The following is a 19,319-nucleotide window of genomic DNA, read 5'->3' as shown; positions in this document are numbered from 1 at the left end:
TCACAATGGAGTTGATGAGAATTAGTCCTTAACTGAGCAATAAGAATTTTGGCTCTCCAAAAGATATTGGCCTCTATGTATGCTTTTGGTTGATGATTATGAGTGGGATTAAACACTTCAATATAGTAATTTTTCTTTCTTCCTAGCTCCTTATCCCAAGTACGCTTGTGGAACTTTTCCATAACAAAAGCTTTTCTCTCTTTGTTGTTTATGGGATATGTGTTCAAGCAAATACCCCATTTACTAAACCATTTGTTATTTTGCTTCATCATGTCTCTACCCACATACAAGTTTATATAGTAAGACGATTTTAAGAAAATGTATGTTTTCAATATCTAAATAATGTTATTTTTCATAAGTTTCCTTAATAATATTTTAGTTTAAGTTTGGATTTTGATTTAGATGTAATATGTAGATTATTTTTCATATTTTAATATTTTATTTATTGAAATTGATGTTGAAAACAATGCGTATATGTTTTATTTTATTTTTTATCTTTTTTTAAAGCTTATAAAAAGGATTAAACTTAATAATCCTCGATAGGGTGGCACATCAGGAAAATTCATTTGTTTATCAACTAGAACGTTTAATTTTTTTACTAATAAAAATTAATAATAATAATAATAAATTTACTTATATATAGATCTTACAATTAGGAATATTTGAGATTTGAAAATTCAAAAATAAATATTTTGTAAGATAAGATAAGATAAGATATAATTAATTAAAAATATGGTTACTATAAATATTTGATTATTGGCACTTGTTTTACCAGGTTTTAAGGATGTGTCCATAACCACATTTAGGACTAGAAAATGATAGGAAAATATTACAAAGTGATACTATGGTCTTTGAAGACCCATGCATTTTGCCAAGAATTATTACGCATCAGGATAGCACACCATGCATTAGGACAAGGAGGTAGCGACGCCACCTCCCTTGACCTCGATACCAGTAAGACATGCCTGCAGGTAAAAATTGCAAAAAAAGAAAAACTATACCCGTATGTGAGCTTGAATTTACGAAATTATATATATTAAATCTAAATTATACCTCAAATTTTTATAATCTTATTATATGTCTAGGAAAAGTTGTGATGGTAAATACATATCAATGACGCCGACGCGGACGCCGGGTAGCATTGCCATTGCTAACGCCACCACCATCGTCATCGCCATCGCCATCACCACCACCGAGACCATCATCAATGCCAACCGCTTCAGCACCTGAGTTAACCGTTATAATGCACTCATTGGAAGCCATCTTGGAAACATTAAAAGGGTTGCCAATAGCTAATACCAAGGAAGAGCAACCTCAACTTGAGGAAAGAAACCCAGGGGAGCCCAAGGGTTTGATTATAGACAACTGAAGGAAGATATTTCTAGGGAGCTGCAAAAGATCAAACTCCCAGAATTTTCAGGAGGACGAGCTAGAGAATGTGCCGAAGCATGGCTAGAAGGAATGAACAAATGTTTTGCGCTAAGAGAGTACTCTTCTACCTCCAAGACAAAGATTGTCATCTTTCAGTGAAAGGAAAGTGCCTTGATTTGAAGGGGAAATTTGGAAAAACAATTACACCTCACAGCAGATAATGTTCCCTGAGAGTTATTTGAGGAAAGATTCCGCTCTAAATACTTGCCACCTTACTTTCAAGAGCAGCAAGTTGGGTCCTTTCATACGCTAGTCCAAGGTAACAAAACAGTGGAGGAATATGAGATAAGGTTTATGGAGATTGTGAAATATATTCATTATCTAGATACTGACGAACGTCAAGTTGAGCGCTTCATATATGGATTAAATCCTCGAATCAGGGCCATGGTTAGGATGTGGAATCCATCATCAGTAGTCGAGGCAGTTGAATGTGGCCGTTATGCAGAGGAGCATCTGGGGATAAAAAGGGATATCAGGCCGACAAAACCGTCACAGCCAAGATTTCCAGGAAAGACTCCCCGAAACTTAGTCAGGGGAAGTAGCTCGCGGCCACCTCCTTATGGTAATAGATTCACTCCAAGAGGAGTAGGAGCAAAAGCTCCCATGATAGTTAATACTATAGCTATTGAATCATCAAACACAAGTCCATGGAAATCTCGAGGAACTGCTAATAGAGGAAGAAACGTGAGAGGAAGTAGCACAGGAGGACGAAGTTCCTTCTCTAGAAACTTACAATACGAACTCAAGGGGACCATCCGAGGTTAATTGTTGGGGATGTGGAGGACTGCACTTTCAGCGTGATTTTTCGGAAGCCTCGTCAAATGTAATGCATAGAGCAGGAAAAGAACCATCATCAAATACCCAAGGCAATCATAGAATCCATGCAGTAGTCAACAACAACCAAGAAGCACATCAGTGCACTATAGTAGAATCCTCGGGTATTATTAACGACATAAAACTCAAAATCTTATTTGATACTGGTGGTGTGATTGATATTTTCATTTCATCATATGCATTGAATAGATGTGGTTGGTAGCCTGCAAGCAAAACGATTTCAGACGAGTGGAAATGGCTTCAGGAGAACTTTAGTCCATAGACTCAAGTGTTGAGGAATGCAGAGTTGATCTAGGGATCTGTTCGACTAAGTTAAAAGTTTATGTTTCTTGTTGGAAAGTTCTCTCAGAGGACTACAACCAAAAAAACGTCATTTAGGGCCTCAAAACGGCTCCAGAAGTTCAGGACCCGAAAAATTGCTAAAAATAGTAAATTGTGCTACAATTAAGGAAACTGAAAAACTGAAAGAGGTTGTCGTGGGGATCCAAGTGGAATAGGCGGGTGGCCACCAACATCCACCTGGATCATTCTAGTAGTCCATAAGTCCTTCTTTGTCTTGTACTTAGGGCTCACTTGAACACCTACATGTTGCCCTCCCAAACAGGCTTAAGATGTTCAACAACTGCCACTCTAGCAACTACTTTTGTCCATCAAAGTGTTGCTCATAGGACTCCAACTTGGGCACTTTCACGCTACCCTCCAACAGATCTCAAATGCCCAATACCAAAACAACCAATCAACTGTCCATCCTGGACTACATCCACCTAGCAAACGAACTTCAAAACATACCTCTAGGGCTAGTGTGGTACTATTGTAGGTTTCTACTCCTGGTTAGGGCTTCCAATAATGCTTAACAACCCTATCCTTATTCTTCCAAACACTTCTACTCAACTATGGTAAACCTCAATCATAATCTCGCCTTCCCTTGCTGCCTTCTAAAGGTAAACTACACCCCAATTAGGCCTCTCGACTCCCTGATCTAGGAAGGTAAAAGACTACGATCCTTCTGCTCAAGTAAACCAGAAATGCAGCCTTCCCTTTTGAGGTTTGTTCCACACTTGACACACCATAAAAACTGCCCAGGCTTCACCTAATAACTTCGGCCTCTATCTGCACTTGCTCAGCCCTGTCTAGGGCATATCTTCCATCTGCAAAAACACATGAAGACCTTCACAATTTCCCTTCCTACTTGCACAAATGTCACAAGGACACTCGACCCTATTGTGGGAAACCTACAATGCAACTCGGCTCCCAAAACAGTCCTTGCTCCTGCCTGCACTTGACACAAGAAAAACTCGGCCTATCCATAGTGAAAACCTTCCTTATTTCTGCTCAGATTTGCCCTACCAGACTTCAGCCTCCTGCCTGTGCAACTCGGATCTCCAAGACAGTCTAGAAGAGATGCCACCTACTCCTCCTCACCTTTGCTTGGAGTCCTTCCCTTCCTGCGGCCAAAACAAAAATCTTACTTGAGAATTCGATGCTCTTTGATGTGATCAAATGTCTCCACACATGAGCTCTTTTTATACTAACTCATGTGGCTCCAAGGAACTAACCATTTGGGCTTGTACAACTGTCATATGGCCTCCTAACAGCTAGGCCGACCTTTGTGCCACAATGCCCACACCATAACTTCAAAAATTCATATCTTGCTTTGTAGACCTTGGATTTCGATGATTTTCAATGCCTCCGGTTCCTCTCGGGGTCCTCTATCATCTCCATCACTCACATATTAAATTTTCCTCATGGTTTTTGCCCCAACACCTTGGGTACAAAAGCCCAAGCTTGGGTTCAAACTTCAAAGCCCACATGCTTGGGTTCTAAGCCCACAAGCCATACTTGTGTGCCCATTCCTCCAAAACGTCCTAGGGTACGGAGTACCTCCCAAGCTACAAATCGCAACATAAAGGGTTTCTCTCAAGAAGAAAGTATTGACTACACAAACTTTTACTCATGTGGCCAAGATGAATTATGTCTAAATTGATCTTGCTCTAGCTACAAATTTTGGTTGAAAGCTACATCAAATGGACATGAAGAGAGTCTTCTTAATGGGGATCTTAATGAGGAGATCTATACGGCGAACCCACCTATTTTCATGCAGAATGGCAATCTTGTCTGCAAACTGAAACTGTCCTTTTATGGCTTGAAAATGAAAGCCTGGGGAATGGTATAAGAAAAGTGATCACTTCTTTCTTGGACATGGTTCAACCATTGTGAATCAAATCACAATATTTATTTGCTTCATGTAAAGGATGTAGTTCTATTGATCGTGATTTATGTGGAAGATTTGATAATTACTTGAAATAATAATGGTGACTCAATTTTTGGTCTAAAACCAAAACTGAAAGATAACTTTGAAATGACCAACTAAGGCCTTTTGCATTTCTTTCTTAGCATCCAAGTGATGTGGTTGGATGATGGTATCTTTGTTTCGCAACCAAACTATGCTCTGAATGTAAGCCTTGTTCTACCTCATTTCGGTCGAGAATTACACTGACTAAGGAATGCAGTTCTCCAAAAGTTGACACTGCTGTGTACAGCCAACATCTTGGCAGTCTTATTAATTTAATTCATACTGGACTTGATATTGCCTTTGATGTTAAATGATCTCTAGGTTCATGCATGATTTGAAGGAGGGCCATCTGAAGGCTGCAAAGGGAACTGTTCACTATATCAAAGGTACATATCAGCTTGGCATTACAATTCCAGCCAAACTTTTAATCATCTCAGATCTAGTCCGATTGTTTGGTCATGTAAAAAGGTAAATATCAATTTCACATTAAGTATTTCAGACAAAATTTAAATCAGTTGGTCAGTCATACAAATTCTGATTGGGCTGGTAATGGAGACGACCGAAAGTCGACTTCTGGATACGTGTTTCATCTCAGATCTGGTTTGATTGTTTAGTGATGTAAAAGACACAAGTTGTTTCCTTGTTGATTGCTAAAGCTGAATACAAACAAACAGTAAATGTTGGAAGTTGGAACTGATGCAGTTTGGATTCACCACTTGATGGGAGAGCTTGGGTTTCCTTGTAAGGAAATGACTGCAGTGTATTGTCTCAATAAGAGTACAACACAAGTGACACAAAGACTCATTGTACATAGCAAGATTAAGTATGCTAAGTTTCATGCACATTACCTCAAATGGTTGGAACAAGAGAATGTAATAATTATTGTTTATTGCAGCACTAATGATCAGATAACTGTTATTTTTATGAAATCAATGACAAAACAGAAGTTCGTTAGGCTCCAGTCTATGATCGGACTCCAGGAATCTGTCATTAAGTGAAGGTGTTGAGATAATGCCACCACCTAAATCGTCAAAGAAGTTGTGTTGCAGAGGGTGTTGAAATTTGTGATTAAACACAATTCTTGGATGTCAGTTGGTGTATTTTGCTGTCAATTGGTGGATCCACTGAGCAGTGGACTGACTCACTGCCAGATTTTGATTGGGTGGATCAAGCCGACTAAAGTGGTCCCAACTAAGTCCACTGTCACTGACTGGATGCAAAATGAGCTAGGAAATCCAGATTGTCTAACTGCTTTGCGGTTGTTGTGGGCGATCAAAGTTGAACAAATCAAAACTAGTTTAAGGGAGATTGGTTACATGCTCAAGTAAAAATAGATGATCACTTGGACCAATCTATATGTTGAAGTATCATGACAATATTTATGCTATGTTGATATGTTCTGTGTTAATGCTATGACAGCGTTTCTTAACACCACCAACTCTGCTTGTATCTGTTGTATTCTTCTGCAATATACCTATGAGTTCTAACACAAAGTCCCCATGACTAGCAAACTAGCCACAAAATTCTTAGCATCCTACTTTCAGTCACAATAGAAATGCATAGATGCATCATGCAAAATGAATGAATAAATAGATATAAGAATTTAGCATATGTAGATATAAATATTAAAGACTTTCTTCTATGCAGATTCTGGAATGTGTCACAGGGACCAGGGTAAAATAGCTTTCTAGATAACGTCCATTAAAGAACTTCAAATAAGCACTGCATGCATGTAATACTCGATAAGAAGTCATACCTGTTTTTGCATCCAGTCCCGTGCACTTGAAATTTAACACTGTTTTGGGGGCTCTCAGGTCCGCTATGACAAACACTTACCATTTGTGTTGAAAAAACTCACATGCACATTCCCTGGAAGACAAAAGATTGGAGTTGTTGGGCGCACAGGAGGTGGCAAATCTACTCTCATTCAAGCTCTCTTTAGGCTTGTAGAGCCAACAGAAGGAAAGATTACTATCGATGGCCTGGATATCTGCTCAATAGGACTACATGACATCAGATCCAAATTAAGCATCATCCCTCAAGAACCGGCAATGTTTGAAGGAACAATGCGAGCTAATCTTGATCCACTTGAAGAACACTCGGATCTTGAGATCTGGCAGGTAAGCATTCCCAACCCCAAGCACTCATTTGAATTGAATCTTAGCTGTCGTTTATAAGCATTTTATGAAAACCACCTTTTTGTAAGGATATGTTATTGTTTTCCCAGTAGTTCTAGGTGATAAGCTGCCATGAAGCATTGGGTATATTTTGTAACAAAAGAAAGCCGTTACTGAAAGATGTTTAACACGTAGCTTGTTTGCTTGCCAATGCTTTCTCAGGCTTTAGATAAATGCCAACTGGGACAGATAATACGGGCAAAGGAAGGAAAACTAAATTCAACAGGTATCTTGCATCATTTTACATGCTCAAGAATGTTTGGATCAAATTCAGGATATCTGCTAATCTATATTGTACACTGTGGCAAGTACTGTTGATTCTCAACAGATAATTCCAATGTATCAAGGGGAATCATAACAAACGTCCTAGATTGTTGCACAGATAAAAAGTGAGGTCCCGGCTAAGGGTGTAGAGATCCTTCAACTCTTTCTGTGACTGGCTAACAGCACATTGAATTTAGATGGTGCATTGCATGCACCGAATCTGGACACTAATCTAAACCCACTCCGATGCGCAGCTTGAGGTTGCGAAGCTGAAGGATGCATATCTGCAGTTCCAATATTTGTTTCGTCAACCATTTGTGTAAATAGAGTAATGCAATTGCAACCTCTACATCCCAACCTTGAAGTGTATATCAAATCCTAGTTTAAATGGGTATTGACTAGTAGAATAACACCGTTAAAAGCACATTGTCCCCAGGGGGCAGAGCTCAATTGGCAATGGCAGTGATATGAAGTCTCGTTTGAGATTCAAATCCACTTATTTACCATGTGGGCTAGTAAGATAAAACTGTTAAAAATCCATTTTAACTTGACACATCAGACCAATGCAGCCTCTGAAAAATCCAAATAACTATATACATAAAAAAAATTGGGTAAGCCAGCCAGGGTACAACATAATATCTCTACAATGCTTACAAAATTCCTAGTGTTTATTGAATGTAGTGGTTGAAAATGGAGAAAACTGGAGTGTTGGCCAACGGCAGCTGGTGTGCCTGGGACGAGCCCTGCTCAAACGAAGTCGCATCCTAGTGCTTGACGAAGCTACAGCCTCTGTGGACACTGCAACCGACGGTGCTATACAGCGTATAATTCGTGCAGAGTTTGCAAATTGCACTGTTATCACCGTGGCTCACAGAATCCATTCTGTAATTGACAGCGATCTGGTTCTAGTACTCAGCGAAGGTAGTCTTATATATTTGTTTCATGGGCTTATATGCTATTTGTTTCAATACCCAATTGATCTAGGCCAGGCCTCATGGCTCTGATCAAGATCTGTTGCAGCTAATGGTTATTCGTTACTTCAACAGGAAGGATTCTAGAATATGATACCCCATTGAAGTTGCTGGAGAACAAAAACTCTGCCTTTTCCAAGTTCATTCAGGAGTATTCTAGGAGATCAAGCAGCGCCTCTATATTAACGCCCTCAAACAGCGATTAAATGTCGACTCTCTCTCTCCATATATAGCTTGTCAAAGCATTCCAGAGAATGGAATTGAGATAATCCCAGGGAAAAAAATCAGCAAAACCCATGTCCACAAACTATAGAAAATCAAGACTCATAGCTGCAAATGCTGAGTTTGGTTGATTGGAAGTTTCCATGAAATCCATGTTGGATTCAGTGATTGCATCACATTGTCCTTCGGTTTAGATCAGGTTCGATTAGCATTTTGTTTTATATGCAAGGAAAACTTTGACAAAAATTCTGACTGCATAATTTTATATGATACAAACTTTTGTCGAATCCATACAAAGTATGGCAACGCTACAGCTCAAATGCTTTCTTTGTGTGTACGCAGTCTTATGGTTACGGATGAACGAGCGAAATTTAATACAGCGTTGTTTTCATACTTTCATTTTGAATTTGCTTAAAAATGTAGAAGTTAAGAACAGAAGTCCTTTGGCCCTAATTCGTCTTAAAATAACGAAGTTAAAATTTTTCGAAATTAATTACAAAAAGGAGTTCTTCAACACCAGATTTATCAAAAAGATTTAATGTAAATATTCCAAAACATGTCCGCTCACATATGTCAAGTGAACTATTTTAGAAGCATTGTCATCAGCAATATATAATATAGGGAGTAACTTTACCTTGGCTTTTATGTTTCTAACTGCATTTGTATGCTCATCTGTCCAAGGTGAAGGATCTTTCTTTAGCCTTTGGTTAAGTAGGCTCCGGTCCTTAGCATAGTCCTGGTAAAAATTGTTGACGTAGTTCAAACAACCAAGAAATCTCTGAAGCTGGGTTTTGTCAGTAATTTTATCTGGAAACTTGTCTGCAAATTCCAAGGCATGCTTTTGTAGAGTTATTTGGCCTTTTTGAATAGTATGACCAAGGAATTTAATAGAAGTTTGAAACAATTCAATCTTCTTCTTGCTTAGGACTAGGCCATTCCTCTTGACAACCTGTATAAAAGTCTGTATATGTTTAAAGTGGTCATGTACATTCTTAGAAAAAATAAGAATATCATCTATGTACACAAGCAACCAGTCAAAATAAGGTTTGAAAATAGAGTCCATGACTTTTTGAAACTTTGATGGAGCATGTTTCAATCCAAAAGGCATGACGTTCCATTCATAGTGTCCTGCTGGTATGCTGAATGTTGTTTTAAACTTATCCTCTTCTGCAATGGCGACTTGCCAGAATCCTGATTTAAGATCAAATTTGGAAAAGATCTTTGCTCCAGCAATTCTACTTAGAAGATCTCCTTTATGTGGTATAGGATAAGTGTTATCTGCTAAAACAAAATTGAGAGGTTTGTAGTTTATGACCAGTCTGGGAATACCTCTAATCTGTTTAGATCTTTTATTCACATAGAAACCATAACAATTCCAAGGGCTGTCAGATTCTCTAATTAACTTCTTATCCAGCAATTGTCTGATTTCTTTTTCACACAATTCTCTATATTCTTTGTTCATAGGAATAGCCCTGCTTTTACAGGGTTTTCTTACATACTCTGATTTGTATGGCAATTCAACAGAATGCTGCTTCCTATGCCAGAAAGCATTTGGTTCCTCAAAGCAACATTCTTCTTCAATTTTTCTTCTGAGGTCAGAAACCTTTTTCTGATTTAAACGATTTTTCAGTTCTTCTTCTACCTGAATAGTAGATTTTAGATCTTTGAGGTCTATTAATTTTGACTTTGTCTTGTCCAATTCTTTCACTGCTTGGACCATGGTGGATACCCTGGGATTTGACACATGGCATTTCAATCCTTTTGGAGTTGCCATCTGATGTAGGAACAATGATAAAGTATCCAGCTCTATTTCCTTTAAATCTGATTGATCCATGGGGCTCTACAGCAACTAAGAAGACATTTCCTAATATACAGTCAACAGGAATGTCTGCTACTGCAAACTTCAGCTTTATGCAATGTCGGTCAAAGCATAAGGAAGCCTTAGGGACTTCGTATTTGAGTGTCTTGTTTCCCAACCCTATGACTTTTCGATTTGCTGAAACCCAGTACTTGGCTGGAATGACTTTAGTATTTAGAATATTTACATCTGCACCTGAATCTATCAGTGCAGTTAAAGAAAACATTTCATTTTGTATACAGATGTCTACAAGAACATGATGTTGTTGGTATTCTATTGCTAGAATTCTCATTTCTTTAAAACCTGATGCAAGATCTCTTTTTCCCTCAAAAATTTCAACTTTTGACTCACTGGAAACTGGTGCATCATGCCAAGTGTATGCAGAAGTATTTTGTGCTAGAGGTTGTTTTCCTTTCTCTAGCTGTTCTACTTGGGACTTTAGAGTAGAGATTTCTTTTTTGAGATAGTGAATTTCTCTACTTACCTCCCCCAAAGTGAGTGAGCGAACTTTGTCCTGCTGCTGATGTCGTTGAAAATATTTTGTATTTCGCTCATAGGAGGCATCCACAAAAAGCGGCTTCTTTGAGCTGCCTTTGGAAGAACTTGAAGAGTGTAACTGATCAAGAAAGGCTTCAAGAAGTCTGTTTTTCATCTCTCCTTCCATAGCACGTATTTGTGCAAGAATTTTAAGTTCATCTTCTTCAGTCTGGGCCATTAGCACTTTTTCTTTGTGTTGTTTCTGTTGTATTGCTGGTGATTCATTATCTGTAGGATCACTAGAATAATCAGAATCATAGTCAGTAGAGTAATGACATTGGCAATCATCTGAATCTGAACAGAAACATGGCTGAATATGAGTATTAAGTTCTTCAACTGATGAATTGTAAGAAGAGGAACTGCAAGATTCAGTGGATGAATCTTCAAGCCATTGTTGTTGTGCTTGTTCTCTGATTACAATATTGGGACAATGATCTGTTCTGTGGCTTCTTGAACCACATTTCATACACAACATGGAAGATTCTTTTTTAACAGCTTTTCTTTGTACATTTTGAGGCTGAGATTTCTTGCCTATGTTTTTCTTTGATTCTTCGCCAATTAGACATTTATTCGAAGTATGGCCAGTTTTGCCACACAACCAACAGGTTAATTTATTCCATTTCTCCTGTTTAGAGCTATGGAGATGGATGTCCGAAGGCTTATAATAATGGGTCTTAGGGACATATTTATAGTATCCCTTGCGAGGCCTTGATGGGGCCTTCCTTTTTCTTCTGTCTTCTCTGGTAGTCTGTTTCTTTGCTTTCTTTGCCTTTCTTCTGGCTTTTCTTCTTTTGACAAGAGGATCATCAATGTTCAAGCCATATTTGCTACAAATGGACTTACTGTCAGGCAACCTTGAAAGCTTTTCTAAAGATTTATTCACTTTAGAATTAGTACACAGACTGAGCAAAGCTTTAGTAATAATGGAATAAATTTCTTCCCAAGTATACGATTCAAATGGTAATTGAAAAACTTCTTGCAGTCTGATAAAATCTACAAATCTAGAAGGAAGGGCTGCAAGGTATACTTGTTTCCAAAGGAGATTCTTAGAGTCTTTCACCTCATAGATGCGTTGCATCCAATCTCTATGAAAGTCTTCATACTGAGACATCTTATTGCACTTAAGGTTCATTAAAATAACTTCATGCTTGTCTGCAATCTCTGTCTCAGATCCACACCAATGTTCAAGGATCATGGAGGTGAGGGCTCCAATCATATTATTTTGTGGTGTGCCATCAAAATTGTGGATAATGTCTCCAACTTCATCCTTAAGCAATTCTTTCTCCATTTTATCAAGTAAGGTTGGAGATGATTCAATCTCCCACCATCGTAGGAGTGTTCTAGTGAAACATTGAATGATGGTTTTACAAGCTTCAATTTCATTTTTCCCTCTAAGGCACATGAGCTTGTATTCAGTAAACATCATATCTATCATTTGTCTTATTTGACCCACACTTAGATTATCTATATTCCATTCTCTATGAGAGTCTGGAAAGAAAGTGTGTGTTTTTGGAACTTTTCCCTTCCCACTCAAATCAGGAGTAGCATATCTGCTGAACTGGCTTTCTAGAGGCTCATAGATAGGGAGTATCTGGGATTCTGGTTCTCTGAATAAAGAAGCAATAGAAATTTGTTCTGGAGGATTAGTCTTTTCTTCTGAAGATTCTGCTAAAGACTAAGAAGCTTCTTTTGGATTTTCTTTAGGAAATAAATGAGGAAATCTGTCAACTGGCTTGACAGGATTCTGGATATGTATATTCCTTTTTCTCAAGAAGGAAGCAAGCACTGGTTTTTCAGATTTAGATATATGTAACTTATCAAATTTTTCAACTAAATCTGATATAAGTACCTTTGTAGACTGCATCTGGTCTACAACCTTGTCTTCTACTTCTTCCAATCACGGATGCCTAATTTATCTTCTAGACATTTTAAGAATAAATTTTAAATGAAATTATTGTAAAATATTTATATTTTACTAAAACAAAAAATATTTATTAGAGATTTCAATTTTGCAAGAGTATTATTAGCATAATCACATTAATAAATGAAGTTGATATAGTTCAATAAACATATATAAATTACATGCACATTTACATTAATAAATATGGTTGAAATACACCAATAAATTAATAATATAAATTTAATATTAATATTAGTAATTATTATTATTATTATATTATAATTATAATTATTATTAACTATAATGAACTAGTTAATAATTAATTAATCAATAATAGAAATAATTGTCATAATAATAATATTAATTATTAATATTAATATTAAACTCAAGAGATTAATATTATAAAGGATTAATAAACCCAACGGATCAATGTTATAAACCAAGGGGATTAAAAATAAAAGTGATTAATATTTTAAACTTAAAGGGACTAATAAAGCCAACGTATTAATATTATAAATCCTAGGGAATCAAAACTTAAGGAATTAATATTAGAAACTGTTGGGACAGGGTCCTCTGCGGTCAATTTTGGGGCAAAAGTCTCCGCAAGTTGTGGTCGCGGAACACGTAGATGTAAAATGTCATAAATGGATTTTCTCTTCTTTTATGTAAGTTGTGTCAGCTTGTATAGACCTACCCATGGTCCGCAGCCCATAGGATTGTATAAAAAGGAGAATCTTAGAGAGTCTAAGATAGTTAATAGTTGATAGGTGATAATGACAAATGTAATGGGTCATTGAAAGTGGAAAGCGAAGAGTCTTAGAGTGGAAGAGAGACTCTGTAGCTGTGTGCGTAGAGGCCTAGAGTAGAGTCCGCAGCTGAATGCACAAACCCCTGCAGCTGAGTGTGCAAGGTTGTCTTGAGTCTGTAAGCAAATCTGAAGTATCAATAAAGAGATTATTCTAGAAATATCTGTGTTTTGTCCATTTACTTCTGTTATGAATGAATACATCTATGTTATGATGAATAATGAGCTTATGATTTAATATTGTATTGATGCGCGATTCTGTATATTTTACACTGTTAGAAGAACGCAAGTAATAATATCTGCTTACGCGAAGAATATCTTAATGCATGTTAAAGTTATCATACACTTAATTCGATCTCGGTAAATTTAGAACTAAGGGTAATTACAGAGGCAAGTAAGTGGTTGATTCCCCTGTTTAGGGTCTACGAAAGACAGTCGTCGACCTTCGCGAAGGTCCAAAGGTTGGTAAAAGGAAGTTATATCGATAAGCCTCAAGGGCTTATCGATCTGCGCAAAGAAAGGTTTAGGGCATAAAATGACATCATAATTAACTTTGGGTGCGGAAACTTGGTTCCAGCATCCCTCCATACTGCTTTGAGTGAGACTTCAGTCAATGCTCCACGGATTGATGCCAAAAGGGCCAGTCGTGTAGGGATTTGTTTGGCAAACTTAACTCTGAACCTGGGTCAGGACCTACTAAGCCAACAAATGGTTCCGTTTTCGGGACCGAGATCTGCATAAAGAGATGTGTGATGTCATATCACTGGAATCCAACTAAGAAGCAAATTGAAGATTGGTTGGATAGGAAGATCCACGAATTCGCAGCGTAAGAAAACAGAAATCCATGATTGATGAAATAATAGTGGTTAGACATGTATCTGTACACTGAGATACACGAAATTTCATTCTCTTCCTTCCCGATCGAACTATATGAGTGGATAGTGAAATTGGCAGACGGCCAAGGAAGGTGGAGACTTGACGATCCAATAGTGTGGACCCTGGAGCTAGTACGAAGACTGGAAGCCTCTGAAGACAAGATCGTGTGCGTTGTCGATCACTGGCTTGATCGCGTCAAAGGAGGATTTGTGACAGAGTTCGCGTTCGATACCTCGGTCAGCTATAATGAAGCAAAGCAATGCTTCTTCAAGGGACTATGGGGTAAGTATTTAAGATCTTTGAATACTTGGATTAAAATTCTCTTATGTGGAAAGCGGGTAATGTGATTACCTTGATATTTGAAGCTATGCGAAGTGGAAAGATCTTTAGGGATAGAGGAAGAATAGGCCCTGAAAATAGCCCGTTGATTGGGCCTCCTCTAAGTGATGACGAAGGAGCAGCATAGGCCTCATCGCAGAGTGTTGTCAAGTTAATAAGGCAAGGGTTCCCACGAATACCTCATCCATCCACACCACCTCCATCCTCGCCTCCATGGCATACACCTTCGCCCACACCGCCACCACCTCCGCCGCTGTTCAATATGGCGAATTCAGTAAAGTTGCCCATTTTCAAGGGCTTGGGAAATGAGGACCTAGACCAATTTTGGTTCGTTGCGAAGGTTATATGGGAAGCCTAGAACATTACAAATGATCAGATGAAGAAAGCAACGTTGGTCATTGCTTTACAAGAACGCGCACTAATGTGGTACATTAAGTACTGCACTGATAACCCGATAGTTGCGCTGGAAGACATTCAGACTGTGCTGAATAAGGAATTTAGTAGACCCAAGTTAGAAGCGCAATCAATTGTGGGATTTAAGGAAATCACGATGAAGCCTAGCAAGACACCCTAGGAGCTGGATTAGAGATTGAAATGCAAGATCCGCAAAGCTAACATGAATCTTACGGATGCGCAGCACCATGAATGGTTTGTGGCTTCGCTCTTGCATCATTTAAGGGTTACTTTATCACAGCAAAAGATTGGGACCCACGCTGAAGCACTGGAGATTGCGATGAGATTGCATGAGATACCGATTCAAGATGTTTCTTTGGGAGTTTAGCAGATTCATGCGGAGTGGCAAAATATTTGCATAGAATTCCAAAGTTTGAAGAAAGATAGAGCGGCTAAGCCAAAGGTGCATGAATAAGTTTGGTGTTTGAAATGTAAGAGTCATGGGCATGATAAAGACCATTGCCCTGTCTTCGCGAATTATGTTGCAGGAGGGGGGGGCGATGCCTCTAAGGCCGGAAGCTCAAGTCGGGCCAAGTGCAGGGCCCGTGTTGTGATGTGCTATTTGTTAAGTAGCTGGAAAACATGTGACCGACAATTGTCACTTGCTGCAGAAATTTGTACAGACACCGTAACAACTCTTCTGCAACTTCTGCAAATCAGTAGGTCACGATGAGTGCAACTGCCATAGCTATGAGTTGATGATGGATAGAACGCCTATGTATCGAATGCAGACAGAAACTCGGCCTCCAGATCAAGGCGTTGGGGGAGCGTGCGGAGGATATCAGGGTCACAAACGAGGCTGAGGTGGAGGAGGACCTGCAAGAGGTCAGGGGAAAATTATTTACTACAATTTTTGAGGACCAGGACACTACGCACAAGTGTAAAACCCGACACGCTTGTCGGGCCGATACTGTACTCAGTTTGACCACGCGACCGAAGACTGCCCTGTACTCATAGCTAATATGCATGAAAAGGGAACGCAGCCTCAACAACCTACCAAGAACCTGGAGATGATGAGGGCTGAACCCCGCGAAGAGGATCCTATTGTCAATATTGTGCTGCAAAGTGGTATGACAAATAGCGAAGATAAGGGAAAACAGCTAGAAGAAAGTGCATGGATCCGCAAAGCTCCAGAAAGGGAGATTGGGTTTGATTTGGAGCGTGCAAAAGAAACTTTTATGGAGGCGATGAAAAGCTTCGTTGAGGCCTCTACCTCAAGAAGCCAGGATAAACTGTCTGAAGAAATGGACCCATCCATGCTTACTACCTTTCTAGAGACCTGTATGAAGCTGCTACGCAATAGCAAGGTCATGAAAGGATTATAGGAGTTGATCAATAAATGTGCTGGTAAATAAAATTCTCTTGATGGATCGTTTGTGGTTAGGAAAATTGGTAAGCATAAGGCAAGAACAGGACGTGAGATGAGGCTCACTGCGCAAATAGGCGAATATGAAATGGACTAAGTTATTCTAGATCTTGGGTCAGATGCGAATGTTTTGCCTAAGCAGACATGGGAGAGAATTGGGAGACTTGCGCTGCAGTGGTCTCCAATTCAATTGAGAATGGCGAATCAACAAAAGACTATCCCCATGGGAAGGTTTCATGGAGTGATAGTAGATATTGAAGGCGCGAGCGCATTGGCTAATTTCGAAGTGATAGAGATTTTCGATGAAAACAATCCCTACCCCACGCTCCTTGGGATCAATTGGGCTATTGACATGAATGGGGTGATCAATTTGAAGAAGCGGACAATGTCATTTGAGAGGAAATCGCTTCGCGTAATAGTATCTTTGGACCCTGCAGAAGGACCACGCTATACTAAACTAGTTTGTGATTATGAAAGTGACAATAATTTGGACCAGATTTATAAGATAACAACGCGAGATCAATATTGGGTGAATCCAATAGCTGATGGATGTATTGCATGGGACCACAAAAGATCCTGCACATCAGATTCATATGAGGAGTTGGAACATTGGAAAAATCGATTACACGAAGTGTCTACACTACGCTGTAATATGATGACTAAATCGTTGCGCTACGTATCATCTGAGGTAAGAAGTTTGCCTTATTATGATGGTTTAAATTACATTGATAAATTTTTCGATGCATTTGAGAGGGAAGTGTCTAAGAAGCATCACTTCCAAGCCTTGGACTTGGCGCTGCGCGCTACGCCTGCAAGATGGTGGGGTACGCATAAAGACAACTTTGATGGGTGGCACGAATATAGAAAAATGATGTGATTGTGGTTTGGTCGCTCGGAAGTGCGATTGCCAAAAAAATATGATGGGAGGAGTGATCCGTGTGATCACTTAGAAAAATGGACCGATGCTTATGGAGAGGAACTGCAACCTAAGTGGGTGCATTTGTTCTGTCATACTTTGGATGTAATACCGATGAACTGGTACTTGGAGACAGAGCTCCACCATGACACTTATACGAATGGGAAATTTTGAGACAGGTATTCTTAATGACATTCAACTTTGAGGATGGATTCGAGTGCATTGATGAAGCGCTGCAGGAGGTCAAGACAACGATTTACAAAATCCTGTGGGATCCTTTGGATTTGATTCAACCAGATTGGACCACCCAGATAAGCCATGCGTTGGAGTGCTACAATGTGACTGCTGAAGAAGAAGACAAGGATCTCAGGAACATTAATATCCCAGAGGCGTAAGGTCACTGCGAAGTTGAGGGGTTGCAGATAGAGAACCCAGATATCACCGTGCCACTAAAAACTAGACAAGTGAACATTGGAACAGAGGTGGAGCCGAAGTTTGCGAAGATAGGGGACTACTGGGATGATGCTACGGTGGATAAGGTCGCTGAGTTGCTCCGCGAATACCAGGATTTGTTCCCTACAAAGTTTTCAGACTTGAAGGGGATAATAGGCGATTTAGGAGTGATGAAGATAACGTTGAAACCAGATGCAAAGCCTGTGAAGCAGAGGCCATATCGCCTTAACCCTAAGTACAAGGAAAAGGTCTGCCTGGAGTTGGACAAGTTGTTGGCAACAAGTATAATTGAACCAGTGGAGGAGTTTGATTGCGTAAGCCCCATGGTAGTTCAGGAAAAGAATGGGAAAAAGGAGGCAACTCGACTGAAGGTTTAGTAGTTGGTGAAAAAGAGAAAGAAGGAGACTGAGGATAAGGCCCGCGCAGAAGCGGAGCGTGTCGCAAAGGAGTAAGCAGAGTAGGAAGAGCGTGGCTCTGACAGAAGTCAGAAATCTCCTTCGCCCCAAATGGAGGAAGAAGAACAGTCGGAACAGGGTGGCGGAGATTTGGAGAGCACTCATTTTCACGTAAAGCGACATAGGGAACAAGAAAAGGAGGGACAACGAAAGAAGACCAAAGCCTCCAAATCATCGCTCGATCCAATCACCTTGACGGAGGGTGACTTGGATGATATTGGAGATAAGGTAAGGGATACGACCGCGGAACTACTACAACAGTTTGAACAGCAGCAAAAGCAAGTTTTGGTCGCTATACAAGCGGGTTTGCGTGATCTGCAGATCCAAACAATTCCACTATAGGCAGGTGCAGGGCAGAGCAGTGCGACATCAACTAGTTTGGCGCCGGGAACCACTCAAGCAGTAGAGTTGATTCGATCCTTGGATCTTCAAGCATTCGCGCTACCGGATGGAGCTCTGAGCGCGGAGGTGGACACTGACAAGGCTACTGTCAGCATTCTAAAGAATATTGGTCTGAATTTGGCCGCGCTGCAAGCAAGTGCGATTGCAGAGCTTCATGCCTAAGAGCAGCACGCACTGAGCATGATCAGTGAGCAGAAAGTCAACAACGAACAGATATTCGTTAAGAAGATAGCGACGCTAGAAGCATGGAAGAAGGTGCAGGAGAAGAATGAGCACACTGCAACAGTGGTAGCCGAGGCATGTAGAAACGTTCCAGAGCTGCATATCCCAGGAGAAGCACTTGTGGAGGCCAAGATTAGGAAGTTGGCTACAGGTGTGCACGATGCGAAGATAGAGATGGCCAAGGTTAAATTTGAACTGAACCTTAAAATCATAGAGATTGAGTTGAAGTCACAATCTTCAACTCCACCAGAGGTCAGAGAACAACGTGAGGCAGTTGTAAAATATGCGGTCGCGACAGTAGATGTCGCAGTAGCATATTGCACTGCACTCTTTGAGAAGCCTATGGAGGTCGTTACGACTCTGCAAGAGGATCCTAACCTACAAAGGTTGAACACAGAGGCCCAGGAATTGCAGCAACAATATGACGAAGCAAGAGCGACGACGCACACCATTGCTATATCACAACGATTGGCTAAGCTGCATGAGGCAAAGCAGTTGCTCAAGCAGGTAGAGGCAGCGCAACGGAAAGAGGTGGTCCTCAAGGC

The 19,319-nt window shown here is 39.8% G+C and overlaps 1 protein-coding gene across 1 annotated transcript in view; it reads left to right on the top strand.

The window, feature by feature from the left end:
• The window catches only part of LOC149153136 (putative ABC transporter C family member 15), a 170,483-nt gene extending 161,916 nt beyond the window's left edge, over nt 1-8,567 (top strand). Inside the window, exons 8-11 of the mRNA XM_089439630.1 lie at nt 6,373-6,678; nt 6,898-6,961; nt 7,681-7,920; nt 8,046-8,567. Of these exons, the coding sequence (XP_089295756.1) occupies nt 6,373-6,678; nt 6,898-6,961; nt 7,681-7,920; nt 8,046-8,176 (741 nt within the window). The 3' untranslated portion in view covers nt 8,177-8,567. The remainder of the gene's footprint in view (nt 1-6,372; nt 6,679-6,897; nt 6,962-7,680; nt 7,921-8,045) is intronic.
• Nucleotides 8,568-19,319: the final 10,752 nt, after the last annotated feature.

This window comes from Pinus tabuliformis, chromosome 9, assembly GCF_031772625.1.
Source record: "Pinus tabuliformis cultivar Carrire ecotype Pingquan chromosome 9, CPIR1, whole genome shotgun sequence".
Lineage (NCBI taxonomy): Eukaryota > Viridiplantae > Streptophyta > Pinopsida > Pinales > Pinaceae > Pinus > Pinus tabuliformis.
Note: the sequence above shows the minus strand (reverse complement) of the source record. Positions and strands in the feature narration are given on the sequence as shown.